Genomic DNA, 18096 nt, shown 5'->3' on the forward strand with positions numbered 1-18096 from the left:
GTGGACGGCTAAGTTTGTGGTGGTTGTGTAGTTTATGGTGGTTGTTTTATGTATTGTGTAGTCGTGTAGATGGTGTGGTTGTGTTGTAATGTAGAGTAGGACTGTGTGTGTACTCACTGGCCCTCTCCCGAGGGGTCTTGGTGTTGAACACAGACAGGGGGTTGTGGGCGTTAAGCTCCGCCTCCAGGAAGGCCACGGGCATGGCTCCCACTAGGACGGACAAACACTCGCCCAGGGCAGGCAGATGCCTGCGCAGAACACACACACAAACAAACACCATACACACATGCATGGCGCACATACAAACACACACATACATACACCACACACACATATACATACACCACACAAACATATATACAGACACACAGAGAGAGAGAGAGAGAGAGAGAGAGAGAGAGAGAGAGAGAGAGAGAGAGAGAGAGAGAGAGAGAGAGAGAGAGAGAGAGAGAGAGAGAGTCAGTGGTGCTACAGTGCTAGCTGTCATATGAGGTTCTCAGTATGAGCTTGTCACCAGGAGTGACCTGTCCACCGCTCACCTCTCTACGTAGATGTTCTTCCCTGTGCCCAGGAAGTACAGGCTGGTCAGGATGCGATAGCAGTACAGCTGGACATCATTCACTGAAACACACATCTGTCAGTAACTACAGCTCTGAAACACACGTCTGTCAGTAACTACAGCTCTGAAACACACATCTGTCAGTAACTACAGCTCTGAAACACACATCTGTCAGTAACTACAGCTCTGAAACACACATCTGTCAGTAACTACAGCTCTGAAACACACGTCTGTAACTACAGCTCTGCACCTCTGTCAGTAACTACAGCTAGGTGGGAATCCATTCAGTGACCTGACAGTTACCAGGAGACAGCTCAGTGGTTAGAGCGTTTGACTGCTGATTAAGAGGTAACAGGTTTAAATTCCCACATCTGTATGTCACTTAACATTGAAGTGTCAGATAAATGAAAACACTTTTCTCATTGTTATTATTACTACTGTTCTGTGTACTGAATCGTTAGGTTCAAGGTTGTGAGCAAGGTGGTGAGCAAGAGGACTCACGGAGCAGGTCCTCCTCAAAGTGGTGCAGTGTGACGTGTTCAAACAGGGCGGTGAGGATGGGCAGCAGAGCCACCGTGGCGTAGTTCAGGCTCTGGGTCATGGCCTTGATCTGGGCCCGGGAGTGGGCAAACTTCCCCAGCTTCAGCATCTCCACCGTCTTCTCCAGGTCCTCCGCCGCGTTCTCGAAGAACGTGCGCACGCCCGCCTTCACCAGTTCCGAGCCGGACTTCATCACCGTTCTGCAGTGAGCACGGAAGCAAAGAGGTTATTGGTTGGGTCAACGACGAGAAGAAAATATCCTTCACCTGTTACAGTTTTGTTGATTGCTCTACAGTATCTAGCTGACAAACTTTGAACATTTAAAACAATTGTTAACCAATCAAATTTATCATTTTTTTTATTACATCATGTAGACCAGATTCAAAAGTAGAATATTTTGTAAAAACGGTTAAACTATCTTGTTGAGGTCCTTCACCTTGCGTCAAGTGAGTGAGCTAGGATGTGTAGACAGCTGACCGTGATGGCAGAATCAATCCCTTTAGGAAGAACACATCATCCAGAGATTACAGGAGCTTCTTTACACACACACACACACACACACACACACCGACACACTGGGAGAAGGCCCAGAAGACCTGGCTTACCAAAGAGGGAAATCCTGTGTCTGACAAGAGCTGCTAGCTTGCAGAACAAGCTAGAAGACAGGAGGGCAGGGAGGAGATGAATAGAGACGGGTAGAACAGAGAACGTAAGGCAGAGACCAAGCAGGAAACCAAAGACAGTGTTGGCAGAGATGAACTTTAAGAATGAACGTCAATTATCCAGTGTTGAATTGACCCGTGTCATTTTTGTGACATGGAAACCTTTACACCAAGATGGTTGAGGAATGCGGGGAATGAGCAGGAACCTACATAATGATGTTAGGACTGTGATACCAAGTTTTCATAGTCTGGTATGTGTCTAACATCAACAAGGTGTTATTTGAGTCTTGAGGCTCCAGATTCTAAGAATACAGAACACCCAGATTCAGTGACCATTTCAGATGTACGTTAAACAACACAGCATGAGAGTATATAGAGTTCCTGTCCATGGGGTAATTTATGCAGTCTATGCTTACAATACTCACAGCAATCATCTGATGAACCGAGCTTGTGAATAAACTTCATATTTGACCTGCATGTCTACGTTCTTATCTTGAAGGAGTAGATTAAATCAAATCAAATCTATCTCAGGAGTTTTGGATCTCTCCAGACTGAGAGTCTCTTCCTGGTACCTGGTGATCATCTCCTTCTCCTTGTTGGAGGCGTAGCCGCTGCTGCTCAGGTTCTTGCTGGGTGTTGACAGGAAGTAGAGGAAGTGGTTCTTCAGGTATTGGTCGATCAGCGGGAGAAGCACTTTGGCGAAGAACTTGATCTCCTGGTCGTGAGGAGACTTGTCCGTCTTCCCGCTGGTTGCCATGGCCTCTGTGTCGCCCCCGGACCCAGAGAGTGCAAGAGTCAACAGGGGGAACTCAGGAACTCACCGGCGTGTTCAATAACACAAAAAACCATGAGAGCACTACTCTTTCAGTTCACTAAAGTTCAGTTTAAATGACTCTGTGTTATTTCTGAGGGAATGTGAGCCTGCGCTCTACTGACCCAGGTGGGCGATGAACTCCTGGGCCGAGTCCAGATACTTCAGCAGCCTCTTCAGGAACTTGTAGCTAAACCTCTTCTCCATCAAGGACGAGTCCTCCTCCATCTCCTTCAGGCCCCTGGAAAAACCAGGGAAGACCGCAGACGCTTGGTGACTTGGTGACAAACTTGGCGCTTTGCCAGGGTTAGCTGCTTTGAAGGGCTGCAACTCTGCCCCTCATCCCACAAGTTCAACTAAACCCCTTCTTCACCCAAACACATCTCTTGATATTACTATCTGAAGCTTGGCATGTTTGAGTAAAGAGTTATACTGCCGCTGGAACAGAAGAAGGAGCTGGGAGGAGCCTGTGAGAACATCCTGACCTGCTGATGGCGTAGCCGTTAATCTGCAGGAACTTGAAGAGCTCCTGGGCCTTCTCCCGGTCCCTGGACTTCTCTTTGGCGGTCAGAGTGTCGTAGGGCACCAGCAGGGGGTGGGTCCCTCCTCCTGACAGGGGACAGACGGAGAACAGGAACCATTTAACCCCGGGGAAGAAGAAATACAGAATCAGTCTCTATCTATATATGTATTTATCTATGTGTGTAACCATCCATCCATCAATCCATGAGAGGATTTGGTCTGCATGACCAGATCTGTAATAACCAATTTAGGAAGGAAGGCAGAATTGGTGCGACCAGGAGCCGAATAAAGAGCCAGTGTGATGACAGAGTACCTTTACTGCTGAGCTCAGCTTTCTTCTTTTTGGCCCAGATGTTGTGGTAGTTCTCCGCCACCACCTCCACCATCCCCTGGAGCCACAGTAGATACACAGTAGGTAGGGATTCTCTCAACACGACCTCGCTTCACGACCTCGCTACACGACCTCGCTACACGACCTCGCTACACACAGAAACTTCTGTAGCTGGGCTCTACTGCAGGTGTGATCTTCCAATCAGAGATAAGAGGCAGGAAGTGACCAGGAAATGGAGGTCATGTGACCACTCACCTGTAGGTCCCTGGTCAGAGTCACGTTGTGCAGGTCCACAGGTGCTGGGATGAATTCACCATCCTGCAGAGGGAAGTGACAATACTTTGTTGTAGTCAGAGACCATGGGGGGAGCTCAGTGGTCAGAGCATCTCCAGCCCAGTCGATATGATGAGCAGTGAATGCAGAGTGAAGCCAGTGTGTCCTTACTGCAGCTGTTTCGGAGGTCTTCTTCTTCTCCGCCTCCCTGCTGCTCTCCAGGCTCCAGCCCAGAGCCAGCATGCTCTTCAGAGACTCCTTCACTGGCCAGCTGTACACCTCTCTCTCCTGCACACAAACAGACACACAGACAAGCACACACACACACACACACACACAGACACAGACAAAGAAGCACACACACACACACACACAGAAAAACATTTGATTGATGTCATCGATAATGAGCCATCTGAAGCTCTTGTCATTCCTGTCCTGTGTAGTGTTGTAGTGCTGGACATGTGCAGTGCCCAGGTGCTGGCCAGCAGCCACCCCTGCTTCTGCAGCTGTGCAGTGGAGTACCTTCTCATTCAGAGCTTTGTAAGGCTTCAGCAGGGGATGAGTTTTGGCCTCTTCGTCCACAGCCTCCCCCAGCTTCCATCCTGCTGTCAGCTGACAACACAACACAACACAGTTCATCCAGTTTGTCCCAGGAACAGGCTGCTGTGTACAGTGTGTTCCATGATTGACACGATAGATTTCGAGACGTCACATTAAGGACATGAAACACCAACCTTCTCTGAAGACCACTTGTCGTGAGAATGCTCGGCGTATTTGTTGGCAATATACTCCAGCTTCTCTGGGAGAGAGATGCTGGACACAAACATTCTTACAATTATCACACTCTTACGTACATACTTTAAATCAGAGACTCAACCCCTGAAAGCTATTTACGGTAACACGTGACATTTGTCACCACTTCTTCAACAGAAATGACAGTAATAAACGGTGGAGCAGAGACCTGCACAGACTGCTCTTTCACACTAAGGCAGAGGCCTACATATTCCTAATCTGGTCATCATTCCCGCCCCAGCATTCCTGGCCAGACGATACAGGCCTGGTCACTCACTTGGCAGTGTTGACGGTCTTGGGGTCGAAGTTGCCCTGAGCGTCTACCGACGCCTGCTTGACCAAGGTGGCTCCTGGGCTGGCGTCCACGAAGTCTGGGGGCAGAGCACCACTGATGGCGCTCAGGCACGACATGGCCATCTTAAAGAGCTCAGGGTCGTACTTCTGCAGAGGACGGACGGACACAGAGCGGGACAAACGGACTAAGGAGAGGAGAGGGGAGGGAGAACTTAGGTAGCCTGGGAGATCGTTCTCTATGTATTTAGGAATCGTTCACTTGCCTAGTCTTTTCATTTCTTTTCTCTTTCATTTTTAAATATACTGTATACGTGTCCTCTTTTTACCCAGAGAGAGAGAGAGAGAGAAAGACAGAGACATAGAGAGAGTGAAAGACAGAGAGAGAGAGAGATAGACAGAGAGAAATAGAGTTAGCGTGTGAGGGCGGTAGAGAGAAAGAGCAACTTCAGTGAGAGAGAGAAAGAGAGAAAGAGAGAGAGAGAGAGAGAGAGAGAGAGAGAGAGAGAGAGAGAGAGAGAGAGAGAGAGAGAGAGAGAGAGAAAGAGAGAGTGAGAGAAAGAAGAAACACTGCAGAAAGCGTTGATCTGTCACAGACTGCTAAAAGATTCATCTCTCAGTTTCGCCTCAGCGACGATGTTCACAGGCCTTTCACCATGCCTTCACGTCTCTCTCATAACAACCGCTGCAATAGCCTCTCCCTCTAGGAAAGCACTCTGGAACAGAGAGGAACTGACAGATACTGTCAGAGATGAGCTAGAGCAGATCGACCCCCAAATCATCAAAATAACCACATTCGTTTTTTCCCCAAAAATCTCAGCAACACTCTGACAAACAAACTGACCAAGACCGACCAGGGAAGAGACCATACATACTGTACACACACACAAGGACCAAACTAGACTCCAAATTCAACTTAAACTCAACTCAATCACACCACTCACCTCTATTAAAATCAACTCAGACTGATCCAACTCATGGCAGTACCTTCTGAGAGAGAGAGTCGAAGATTCCCCAGAAGAGCTTCTTGGTGAGCAGTAGCTCCTCCTCGGATGCCATGCCGTAGCTGCCCAGCCCCGAGGGCAGGCAGTAGTACTTCCAGCTCTGCTCGTAGTGGTTGGTCAGCAGCTGTACACACAGCAACAACACCAGTTAGGATGTGCTGCCTTTCCCAACCCTCAACGCAGCGGCCCGGGTTCGAATCTGACCCGGGGCCCCATTTCTGGACACTTTTCCTGCTGTCTCTCTCCTGCCTTTTCCTGTCACACATAACTACCACCGTCTGATACAACATGACAGCGACAGAATAATATTAAAAGAGGAAGAAGCAGAGTGTTTGGTGTCTCACCCTAATGGGCATCTGGCAGTACTCGGTAAGTAAGGGCACGTCAAACACCAGACGTCTCAACAGCTGCTGCATCATGGAGGGCCTCAGGTGTCTGGGGAGCAGAGCTGCTACTGTTAGTACACACACTGCTACTGTTAGTACATACACTGCTACTACCAGCACACACACTGCTCCTGTTAGTACACACACTGCTACTGTTAGTACACACACACACTTACTGGTATTGTTAAGACATACACACTCACTGGTATTCTTAATATACACACACATACACACACTCACTGGTATTCTTAATACACACACACACAGGTACTGTGAGTACAAATACAATTCCTGGAAAGATGTATTGCACGCCAAGGGCACGAGAGAGCGAGCGGTGGATCCAAAGTCACCTTTCCGGACATGACGGATGACGACAGGTGACCTGCTCGGTCCAATCAGAGGGCGGAGCCCGGAGTGGCAGGACTTACGAGCAGATGGCCAGCAGACACTCCTCGATGGAGTCTCGTTGGGCCTTGGTGAGCGAGCGGCCCTTGGACAGCCTGTAGATGGTGTGCAGGGTGGAGTCCACCAGCGCCGCAAAGTGTTCCGTGCCGGCGAACAGGGAAGCACACCTGGTCAGCAGGGGCAGCATGGCCGTGCCGATGTAGCGGTTCATGGCCAGGGCGGTCTCCGTGGTGCTCAGCACCTCCTGGTGGACGGAGGGCAGAACAGCGGGGCAGGCGTCAGGGGCGGCTGACGGAACGTGGGTCATGCGTTGACGTGCATGGTGACATGTATGTGTTGGGAGGAGTTTAAGAACCCAATAATGAATCAAATGTGAAAAATTACAACTAAATAAGAAAATTATGAAATGAATAAGACAATTATGAAAAAGTCAAACGTAATGTGACGTCATGTGCAGGGCAGTGTCTGAAGCACCGTTATGACAGCGTTATGACAGCGTTATGACACTGTTATGACAGCATGACATTGTGCTGTGTGGAGCTGAGGAGGCTCTCCCGGTCACTCACCGTGTCCAGCGATGCAGACGCCCTCAGGTCAGGCAGGAAGCCCACCTCCAGCAGGTGCAGCAGGAAGGCCTGGTCCTCGATGCCGTACACACGGTCCAGGAACAGCACCATGGGGGCCTTGTGGTCCGGGCAGAAGCTGGCCGACATGTCTGGTTCTGTCACTGTACCATCTGACAGGACGAGGAGGACAAGAAGAAGAAGAGACAAACTAACTTGAAATTTGATTTCATTCCTACTTGAACGTTTTGCACAACCATCACCAGTACTTTCTCATAGTCCACAGAGTGAGGAATGTGGACAGAAAGAAATAGAGCATGTAAAAGGACCATCTGGAAGGACCATCTCAAACCAGGAAAATGTTATTAAGTTCAGAAGTTAATTTAATTTGAAGCAATAGATTAAAGGGGGAGAGTGTGTTTTAAAAAGTCTATTAAGTTCTCTCATGTAAAGTAACGCGAGTTTTCTCATTAAAGTATGTCAAGAGGAAAATCAAACCAGAAAGCTTAATTGGATTTGGATTGGACCCTGAAAAGTTCATTTTTGATCATTTTGGGAGTCACTCCACTGACAGTATGTGTAGTTGATTTTATATCTAAACAGACATTTCTACATTAATGTTACCCCGCTCCTCATCTCCCTTCACTGCCTACCCATCACGGCCCGTATCAGATTCAAGACCCTGGTACTGACCTTCCGAGCGGTGAACGGGACTGCATCCGACTACATCAAGTCTCTTTTCCAGCCTTACACCCCCACCCGCCACCTACGGTCTTCTTCTGACAACCGTCTGATGGTCCCACCGCTCAAGAGCGCCCAATCCCAAAACAAGCTCTTCTCCTGTCTGGCCCCCCAATGGTGAAATCAAACTCCCCACCTCCATTAGAGACACTGAGTGTCTCCCCACCTTCAAGAAAAGGCTCAAGACATACTTGTTCCGGGAGTACAACGGTACTGTATTTGCTGGACCTGATGCTAGTTCCCTCCAGGATCACAATGACTCTTATTGAGAGACTTGTTGCTTGTTGTGTAAATATTTTACTGGTGCTTGCTTTTCAACAGGAACACTTTTTGAGGTTCATGTTGTTTAATTGTAACTTGTATAACTGCATGCTCTTACGGTTCTTCCCTTTGGCACTTATTTGGTTTTTCACAATGTTTGCTTCATGTTTTGGCTACCCGCAATGTTTGGGGCTATCTCGTTGTTATGATCAATGACCTATGCACTTTTGTAAAGCTCTCTGCTAAATGAATAAATGTAAATGTACATTAGGCAGAAACTGAAACAGGGAAGACCTTATCCAAGGCTGAAGTGTTTTTTCTTCTTATATGGTAACATAGAAAGAATAATGAGCAGAAGTCTACTTCACGAGGCCACAAGCTGTGAGCACAACAGCGTGATGTAGCTCCTCTAAGCTTAAACACATCAAGCATCTCTGCCCAAGAATGACTTGCAGAAGAGCAAAACTCCCCCACAAAAAAACCCCCATCATCTATCAAAATATTATTTACCCAGCCCTCTCTACACTGTTTCACACTGGGTGGATAAGCAGTCGTATGTGGGTCTACTGAGGGCTGGTTCTCAGTAGACCAATCCACAGAGGCAATCCACACCTTTGTTGACCACGGGCATCTTGAGGGGAATGCTGATGATCCCCACCAGGTCGGACGTAGGCACCAGGGAGCGCAGGATGGCCCGGATACGCAGGGCCTCCCCTTTCCCCTTGTTGATGAGCTGGGAGGGGGAGAGACACAGAGTTAGTGAGAACAAGACAGTAGGAGACAGAGAGAGAGAGGAAGAGAGAGAGCGAGAGATAGAGAGAGAGAGAGAGAGAGAGAGAGAGAGAGAGAGAATGCGAGGAAGACAGTGCTACAGAGAGAGAGGGGGAGGGAGGGGAGGGGAAGGAGGGGAGGGGAAGGAGGGAGGGAAGTGAAGAGATGTGGCCTCACATGCATCTCTGGGGCGCAGCGTCCCAGCAGGTCAATCAGAGCAGAGTAGAAGGACATGATGGCATTGCCCATGTGAGCCACCTCCTCCTCCTCCTCACCCGGCCTGGGGAGGAGACAGGGATGAAGGTCCAGTTAGAAACACATGGCTGACTGGATTCCTTGGTGTCTCACTGCCATTTATTATATGTATATGTATCGTGTATCGTATACATATGTATGGGGGGGGGGGGGGGGGGGGGGGGGGGGGGGGGGGGGTATTACCCTGAGATGAGTCCTGAGTCAGTGCTGGGAAGGTCCAGGGTTGGGTCCTCAGAGATGGTGATGGCTTCCTGCATGGCAGCCAATAGGCCGTTACCTCCCTCTCCTCTAAGGGCGGGGCCAAAACACTCCGGCCGACGAATCAGTAGCTTCACCACCACGTTTGAGTTCTCCTCAACACTCTCACCTAGACGCACACATCATAAATCAATAACCTGCCCTAACACTAACCATGCTAAATGAATCTAATGTAAATGTGACCCTGTCGTGCCGGCTCTTCATAACCCCCTGCACCCAGGCCTACCGTTGGAGAAGACAGCGAACCGCAGGAAGGACAGATAACGCTCTCCTTCTATAGGGTTCCAGCCGATGTCAGGGTAGCCCTTAGCAACCAGCATAGCACAGCTCTGCAGCCCACAGCCTGCCAGGTACATCACCACCTACACACACACACACACACAACATACACACGTACGATACGCACACACCCACTCCTGTTATAAATCCTCCCCCAGCCTTGCCCTTTAGCTAGCTTGTTCCTGGAGTGTCCACCAGGTGGTGTGGTGCTGAAGCGGGGTGTGACCTTCCTACCTTCTCCAAGTCGGGCTCCTCCAGTTCCAGGGCCAGGCCGTTGTTGTCCATCACTGAGGACGCAGCCACGTCCAGAGGAGTGGAGCCCCTCATGGCTGGGGAGGCTGCAGGCCCACACACACACACACACACACACACACACAATTAAAAGATTAACATTTAGTCACAATTCCTTTCCCCAGTTTTCCCCTGCTCCCAGCAGATGGCAGTCTCTCTCCAGGAACTACACCCTCCTAAACCATCCTGCCAACATCCACGGGCCCGGGGATCAATCCTGATTCACTTCCAGATCCAGGATCATCGATCCAGTCCCTCTATATCAGACATGGGAGTTGTTGGGTAAAAGTATGCGGGAGGCAAGCATTAACCTAATGAAAAAGTCGGGCCAACGTCTGCACGCTGACACGGCATCGTTTGACCACGTTAAATCTGCAGCAGCGAAACATTGGGGCTGATCAGGAGAGGATATAGGTTTGGCATTAGTAGGGCCTAGGTTTCATTATATGTAGGTCCCCCGTCTGTGGGTCCTGGGTGAGTGAGGTGTGGGTGTGGGTGAGCGAGGTGTGGTGTGGGTGAGCGAGGTGTGCTGTGTGTGGGAAATCTCCTTGTTCACTCTGCTGTGCCTCACAGTCCTAATCCCAGTGACTCATCGATCCATGCCCTGAATTCTAAAAGAACATCAGAATCTCCCTCTCTCGGTCTCTCCTTCATCCCCTCCCACCACTGAGAGGGGTGGTGTGTGTCATCCTCCAGTCTGTCCACCCTCCTCTTCTTCAGCTTTACCTTCCCTCCTTTCACAGCTCCCTCTCCCTCCCTCTCTCCCTCCCTCTCTCTGTGTCTCTCACTCTGTCTCTCTGTCTCTCTCTCTGCCTCTCTGTCTCTCTCTCTTTGTGTCTCTCTCTCTATTGTGCTGGAAACAATAAATCCCTAACATGGGCGGTTGATGACCTGCAACTGAAACACAACTATCCTTTATCTGACCCGACTTAGCCAAGACCCTGGTGAGCAGTGATCCGTGACGCCTCCATCACATCTCTGGGACCCACCCAGGCCGACGCTGCTGTTCTCCAGCAGGTAGCTGAGGTGGTCGAACATAGCCTTCTGGTTCTGACGGCTGATCCGACAGAAGTAGCAGAGGAAGCGACAGCAGCTGGCCACCATCTTAGGGAAGGCTATTTCCTACGGAGGGTGGAAGAGAGACCACAGTCAGGTTTCACCTGCGTTTGTTCACTGCGTTTGAGCGGCAGGTTCAATGCAGCGTTAAAGGACCGCATGGCGGATGGCCCACCAGTGAAACTATTCGGATGTTAAGCTAAAATTGCATCTTAAGTTGAGGAACATCATGAGATATTCTGACATAACCCGTGACTGTAAATATTACCAGTCACTCAGTAAGGACAGCAAACCTGACTCTTACACACATACAGGCCATGCTGACAGGGCTTCTACCAGGCCCTGCAAGGAGAACCGGACAGATCACATAGCAGCCAACAAGGCAGGAATTTCTGTAACTGACTACGTGGTGAGATTGCTGCAGGCTGGAAGGCCTGCGGTCTGTCCGTCAGTCTGGCTGGGGATCCCCCGTCATGGGTCTTGTTCAGGGTTGGCACGGAGACGGGTGCTAAATCACACCCCCCTCTCAGAGGATAGCCCAAAAAGGCCTGGCATGGTGGCCCTCGCCCTGTCCTCTCTCCCCCCAGTTCTCCCTTACCACCTCCTGCCCTCTCATTACCTCTCGTACACACACACACACACACCTCTTTCCCCCATCACTCACCACGCCCCCTCATAAACAGGGCCATATGGCACAATAATAAAGGCTAATAAGCATTTTTTTTGCTGCCCACTTTTTTTTCAGATGTCCTATAAATAAAGGATTCATTGGATGCTGGAAACGCCAGCCTTCTAAGACTCATACCTGGGTCTAACTCAGTGGTATAGAATTTCACAGACTAAGAGATTGCAGGTTCAAATCCCCCGTGTAGATGCCTTTGGATAAAACTGTCTACATACCTGAGACTTGTCTCCCCCCAGAACATTGACCATAACCTCCATGACCGTCTCATGCATGCCCAGCACACGCATCAGGTTAGGGTGCTGGTAGAACACCTTGTTGTTCATAATGTCCCTACGAACAACCAAGATTAACATCAAGTTAGGGTGCTGCTTGAACATAACATATGAACATAGATGAACAGAATTCCGATGTAACTGTGCTTGTTACAAAAGCTAAATCAACTTGGCAATCCTTGACAGAAATATGCTCCGGCTGAACTGAAAGCAACACGCCAAAACAAACCCGTTCTCTCTCACCCCAGCCCGTCGATCATCAGCTTCTCCTCCACCTTGCCCATGCGCACCGACAGCAGAGAGCGGATCTGGCCGAGGGACGCCAGCAGGTTGATGGCGTCCTGGATGGACGCCGCAGAGATGGTGTAGCTCTTCCTGAGCGCTCGGAGCAGCTCCCCGATGCCGTCGTACTGGCGCCGCAGCAGGCTGAACATCTTCCTGACCAGCTGAGGGTCCTGGATCATGCACTCCTGCGCCCAGCTGGCCATGGTCTGGGAGATCAGCTCCTTCAGGTTGGCTGCACACACACACACACACAGGTCTGGGTTTTGCGTTGACACGTCCGCAGGGATGTAACTGTGAGATTAGCAAGGTTAGTGGTGTTGCTTGTTGTAGCGAGGGGCTTAAGACTGGTGAAAAGTCATGCAAGACGGTTGGGCTACTTTCATTCCAGGTGTTCTACTGTATTCTATTCTTTTCTGTTGGGTTGTATTGCACAGTTCTGCGTGCACGCCAGTAGACCTGCAGTCGGCTAGTGATGAACGACCACAAACACGATCGATAAACTGTCCGTGATAGCGACAGCCTCAAGGCACAACGGAACAGAGCAGAACCCTTCAACAGACATGTTTTTGGGGAAGCAAGTCTTGTCTGACAAGAGGTGTAACTGCACCTGTTGTCTCTATCCCCTGGACTAAATAAGACAAGATCGTAACATGGTAAGTGAATTTACCGGGACATGAGTGACAAGGAAAAAGAGATGGTGTTTTGCCTCCACAGCCAGGAGAGTGATGGTGTTGTGTTTGCGGTCAGCTGACTAAGCAGTTTGTCGGTTTTATATTACAGTACGTCCTCAGGAAAAATCAATACACACACATGTTCTCTCTCTCACACACACACACACCTTCACACACACACACCTTCACACACACACACACACACACTGTGACCCGTTTATTGCTTATGTAGTCGTAGCTTATAATGTGATTTAATTTGATCTTACATGCCAAAGTTGACATATACAACACAACTCATTGAGCTCCCTTGAGCTCCTAAGCACACTACAAACAGCACAAACACTCACACACACACACACACAATACATTTACAGAGACTAAGATGGACGAGGAGACATTTTGTGGCATTAGATTACGGTTATACTAGTGCTGAAAATGAAGACCTATTACAATGCAGCCCTCTTAAGTGAAGCATATTTAAAGGGTAGCTCTATTAAATATGTCAAATTCAAACTATAATGCATTCTCATTACTGTGCGTGTGTGTGTGTGTGTAGGCATGTGGGTATATGCATATATACAAGAGTTTAGCGTGAATGCACATTTGTGTTTATGTGCGTGTCCTGTAGTGTGTGTGTGTGTGTGTGCTTGCGCTTAGTAGATTTACGAGCAGTGGACAGACTCCATCATGGCTGCGTTCAGTTGTTTTTTCCTCCTTCCTCCTCCTCCCTCCTCCTCCTCTGCAATAAATAATAGCTGCCTGTTGCAGAACTCTCTACAGACACATCAGCCAGGCCTCTCTCTGGTCTAACAGACAGACTACCTAGTGGGGCAGGACTCCTTCATTCTCATCTCCAACTTCCCGTTAGGATCCTCATTAGGCAGCGGAGTAGGTGCCTGATCAGAATGTTAAGTGTTTCCCATTAGCGACTCTTCCTGAGTAGGTATCAGGCGCTTTTAATTTCTTTCTAAGAGCGGACCGATAGATCGTCCCAGTGTGGGGTACAGAGTACATGTCACTTTTAATTGCCCTTCAAACTCACATTGAAGTTGGAGAACAAACAGCAACCTCAGGGAAAACTGGCCAATCTGTTCCTTCCCCATCAGCAGATGTGGGTACATTACTGCTCTCCCCTGTGGGCTCACCACTTTGTTTTGGTCCACTAGCAAGTCAATACTGAATACTAAACTTGTAAGACGAGGAAACAAGGTCTGCGCACGTAAGATAACATCCTGGGGTTCCCGGAGTATTTTTATGGGGGAACTTTAACGTACGGGTCAAGATCGGCTTCAAGACGTCCACCGCAGCACTGGCTGGGTGATGTGAGACGTCTCGAGCTCACTGCCCCATCTGTGAGTTAACGAGTATTCATTCACTAAGGAGGACAATACCTGTAGCTAGAGCAGTAGTTTGTAACATCTGTAGCTAGAGCAGTCTTGTGTAACACCTGTAACTAGAGCAGTATTGCGTAACACCTGTACCTAGAGCAGTCTTGTGTAACACCTGTAGCTAGAGCAGTATTGTGTAACACCTGTAGCTAGAGCAGTAGTTTGTAACACCTGTAGCTAGAGCAGTAGTTTGTAACACCTGTAGCTAGAGCAGTATTGTGTAACACCTGTAGCTAGAGCAGTATTGTGTAACACCTGTAGCTAGAGCAGTATTGTGTAACACCTGTAGCTAGAGCAGTAGTTTGTAACACCTGGAGCTAGAGCAGTATTGTGTAACACCTGTAGCTAGAGCAGTATTGCGTAACACCTGTAGCTAGAGCAGTATTGTGTAACACCTGGAGCTAGAGCAGTATTGTGTAACACCTGGAGCTAGAGCAGTATTGTGTGACAGTTGTAGCTAAGCTGTCGCAGGTTCGACCCCCACTCCCCCTTTATCTTTGTCTCCTTGATAAATGCATGATTGTGATTGGCTGGGTTATCAGGCAGTGGTGCGAGCGTGAGTCGTACTGGGTGGGGCTTCCTCCTCTGGGTGATCCTCCTCTGCCTTCTGAGGTCGGCCTTTGATCTTGTACAGCAGAGCCAGCAGGCGGCCCTTGATAGACGTGTCCTGCTCCTCCTCTTCCTCCTCCATTGGGATGCCTGCACACACACACACACACACACATACATACGTTCAAGTACACACACAACAATGTTATTTTTCAGACGCCAAGCAGACAAGAGCTGTGGGATGGGTGGAGGCAGGGAGTGTGTGTGCGTGCAGTGTGTGTGGAGTGTGTAGTGTGTGTGTAGTGTGTGTGTGGAGTGTGTAGTGTGTGTGTACCGCAGTGCAGACGCAGCTCGTTGTGGAAGGAGGAGAGTTCTTCTTGGATGTCCTCAGGACAGGGGCAGTCCTCCCCAGCACTGAAGTTCAACAGGATGTTAATCTGCACAGGAGGAAGGGAGGGAGGTGGTTAGATGGACGGGGAGGTGGAAGGAGGGAGTTGGGGAGGTGGATGGGGATGGAGAGAGGGAGGGAGGGTAAGGAGATGGATGGGAAGGAGAGAGATCTTCAATTAGACAGAGACAAAGAGACAAAGAGAGAGTAAGTGTGTGTGATGGAGAGACAGAGAGCGAGAGAGAGTACATGAGAATAAAAACCGACAGCTAAGGCCTTCGAGCTTGGCAGCATCATTATTCTGCGTTGCCCCCACCAGCAGATCCACTTTAGATGTCTGTGGTGCTGGAGCGTACACCCGTGTGCTGCTCAGATAGCATGTTTGATCACTGCAGATGAGGGTGTTCTGGATACTTCCATATCCCCCCCTTGGGACTGTTATTAAGATGCTGTTACAGGAGGAGATAGCTCACCACTAACAGGCTGGAGGCTTTACCAAACACGGTGTTTTGGATGAACACCAACACAAGCTGATGCAGACTGAGCATGAAACTGGGCTGAGCGTGAAAGTGGACTGTTCCATGAGCGTACACGTGTTGGGCAGATAAGCAACCCACTGCTGCCCGATTCTGAGTGTGCTTCTTGAGGAAGTCAGATGAAATGCAGGGGTTTGGGGATAAATGTGGTGAGAATACACCAGGGCCAGGCGACGCAGGGCAGCACAGGGCAGCGCTGATCTCTGAGAAGAGGAAGAGGATGCTGCCCTTCCTGTTCTCTGTCAATGCCCTGCATCAAGCCCTCTGCTGAACGAATAAAGCCTCCAGTGTAAATACTCACGTCTACTTCCATATATGTGAAGGTTTCCTAAGGTCAGCAGCGTTACTGTGGACCAACTCGCACCCAGTAAGGACTGAGGGTGAATCAGAGAGGACAGTGTTGACCCTGGGGGCAACCGGGGGGAGGGATTGTTTGCAAGAGATTAGTCCAACATATGCTGTGAGAAAGAGAACCTGCTCAGAGGGATATTTTGGTCAGAGGGGTGAAAAGACGCCACAGGCATCTGTCTGACCATGTGATTTAGGAGTGCACCAGAGGGCTTCACACTCTCACAGAACCCTGGTATTTTGGGAGATCCCATCAGTCAGGAACTTTGGATCTTGTTTATTCCAGGGACTGCAGTTGTTGTATCGCTTATTTAGAAAGTTACACAGGATTGTGTTTCTTTAGGGTGCATACTGTACACCACCTTACCATGACGATGGGGTGTTTTAATACTAGGGCTCCTCAGTATAAACAACGCCCACCCACGCCATCAAATTGCTAGTTTTAGATCTTATTATTGGTATATTATTATTTGTGTGAAGAAACCGACCTGGACTTTTCATTTCTATTTTACAAGCGGTGTGTATGAAAGATGGTGGTGGTGTGTGGGAGTCAGAGGAGCTCAGGTTCTGCCCCCGGGGAGGGCAATCGAGACGAGCCCCACAGACGAGCCCCGTGTCCCAGCATGCACCTGTTCCTGAGGGGGCGAGCGGAACTCCTTGGTCTTCTTGGCGGTGACGGCGGCCGACATGTTGAGGGCCAGCATCAGCTCGTTGTAGCGGAACTTCTGGTTGAACTGCAGCTTGGAGACGAAGTGATCGGAGAAGGAGACGATGGCCTCGATCCGCTGCTTCAGCTCGCAGTCACAGAAGTAGTGCAGCAGGTCGCACATCTGCAGGGCGCACGGGACGCACACAGAGGTCATGTGTGAGGCGTGTGTGTGTGTATGTATACACGTGTGTGTGCTATTCATGTGTGAGCGTGTGAATGTGTGTTTCTCTCTCTCTCCCCCCACCTGTCGTTTCACCGACTCTGGCAGCGTCTTCCCCAGCAGTCCGTTCATGGGGGGCTTGGCCTCCTTCACCTCCTCCTCCCCCGCCTCCACGGCCTTCTCCTCGTTACTGCTCACCTCCTCCTTCGCCACGCCCGCGGCCCCCTCCTCCACCGCTGCCGCCCCCTCCTCCTCCTCCGGCTCCCCGAACACCACGGGGTCTATTAGCAGGAGGATGCGGCCCACCTCCTTGCTGGTCAGGACCCCCATGATCAGCAGGGTCCCGATGAGCTTCAAGATGGGGACAAACTGGTACTCCACGCTGCCCCCTACAGGGTCTCTGATGTGGGGGCCCCCGCCCTGCACGGCCTCAGTCAGCATGCTGATGGCCTTCTCCTTGAGCGCGCCCAGCGGGATCTGGGGGCTGTGGAGGAGCTGCTGGCGCTTGATGGTGATGAAGCAGGGCGGGGTGAAGTTCAGCCGGGGTTTGAGGGAGGTGCTGAGGCCCACGCCGGGTAAGGAGTGACGCTTGGACTCGTCCGGGAAGAGCTTGATGGAGCGGGTCTCGTCCGTGACGGGGATGATAAACTCGTTGTTCATCATGAGGCGCGAGTCCTTGGCCGTCTCCAGGTGGATGCTGCAAGACAAGCACAGATGGGATCGTCACCGCGTGCCGTGCTCGGGAGAAGGAGCTGTTACTGTTGTACTGTGCTCTCATCATCATCATCATCATCATCACTTCTATGGTGTGTATGTGTATGTAACACTCACCTGATGAGCACGTCATAGAAGCCTTCTCGCAGCATGCCAGACAGGTATTGGTTGTCGATGGTGTAGAGGAGCTGTGATTGGTCCAGGTGGCTGCAAAGGGCGTGTGCCACGCGGGTGTTGCCCAGGGCGCAGAGGGCACAGTACAGCTTCAGGGTGTGGTGGTGGAACATCCTCAGGTCCTCCAGTTCAGACAGCTCCATAATATCCAGACATCTGAGAGAGA

The 18096-nt window shown here is 50.1% G+C and overlaps 1 protein-coding gene across 7 annotated transcripts in view; it reads right to left on the reverse strand.

The window, feature by feature from the left end:
- The window catches only part of ryr3 (ryanodine receptor 3), a 77702-nt gene that overhangs the window by 18775 nt on the left and 40831 nt on the right, over positions 1-18096 (reverse strand). For 4 of the 7 annotated variants that reach the window (XM_047021758.1, XM_047021754.1, XM_047021753.1 and 1 more), the window contains 30 exons: positions 17874-18086; positions 16803-17739; positions 15236-15338; positions 14920-15051; positions 12252-12525; positions 11952-12066; positions 10985-11117; positions 9939-10042; positions 9652-9787; positions 9351-9534; positions 9090-9192; positions 8754-8874; positions 7143-7312; positions 6600-6820; positions 6130-6220; positions 5769-5909; positions 4768-4931; positions 4433-4511; positions 4221-4310; positions 3870-3986; positions 3681-3743; positions 3408-3483; positions 3058-3181; positions 2698-2813; positions 2334-2523; positions 1705-1754; positions 1536-1596; positions 1061-1299; positions 540-621; positions 118-248 (listed from right to left, as the gene is read on the reverse strand). In XM_047021758.1, coding sequence (XP_046877714.1) covers positions 118-248; positions 540-621; positions 1061-1299; positions 1536-1596; positions 1705-1754; positions 2334-2523; positions 2698-2813; positions 3058-3181; positions 3408-3483; positions 3681-3743; positions 3870-3986; positions 4221-4310; positions 4433-4511; positions 4768-4931; positions 5769-5909; positions 6130-6220; positions 6600-6820; positions 7143-7312; positions 8754-8874; positions 9090-9192; positions 9351-9534; positions 9652-9787; positions 9939-10042; positions 10985-11117; positions 11952-12066; positions 12252-12525; positions 14920-15051; positions 15236-15338; positions 16803-17739; positions 17874-18086 — 4760 coding nt within the window. The remainder of the gene's footprint in view (positions 1-117; positions 249-539; positions 622-1060; positions 1300-1535; positions 1597-1704; positions 1755-2333; positions 2524-2697; positions 2814-3057; positions 3182-3407; positions 3484-3680; positions 3744-3869; positions 3987-4220; positions 4311-4432; positions 4512-4767; positions 4932-5768; positions 5910-6129; positions 6221-6599; positions 6821-7142; positions 7313-8753; positions 8875-9089; positions 9193-9350; positions 9535-9651; positions 9788-9938; positions 10043-10984; positions 11118-11951; positions 12067-12251; positions 12526-14919; positions 15052-15235; positions 15339-16802; positions 17740-17873; positions 18087-18096) is intronic. The other 3 variants (XM_047021757.1, XM_047021759.1, XM_047021755.1) reach the window with 1 other exon arrangement.

This window comes from Hypomesus transpacificus, chromosome 6, assembly GCF_021917145.1.
Source record: "Hypomesus transpacificus isolate Combined female chromosome 6, fHypTra1, whole genome shotgun sequence".
NCBI classification, from domain to species: domain Eukaryota; kingdom Metazoa; phylum Chordata; class Actinopteri; order Osmeriformes; family Osmeridae; genus Hypomesus; species Hypomesus transpacificus.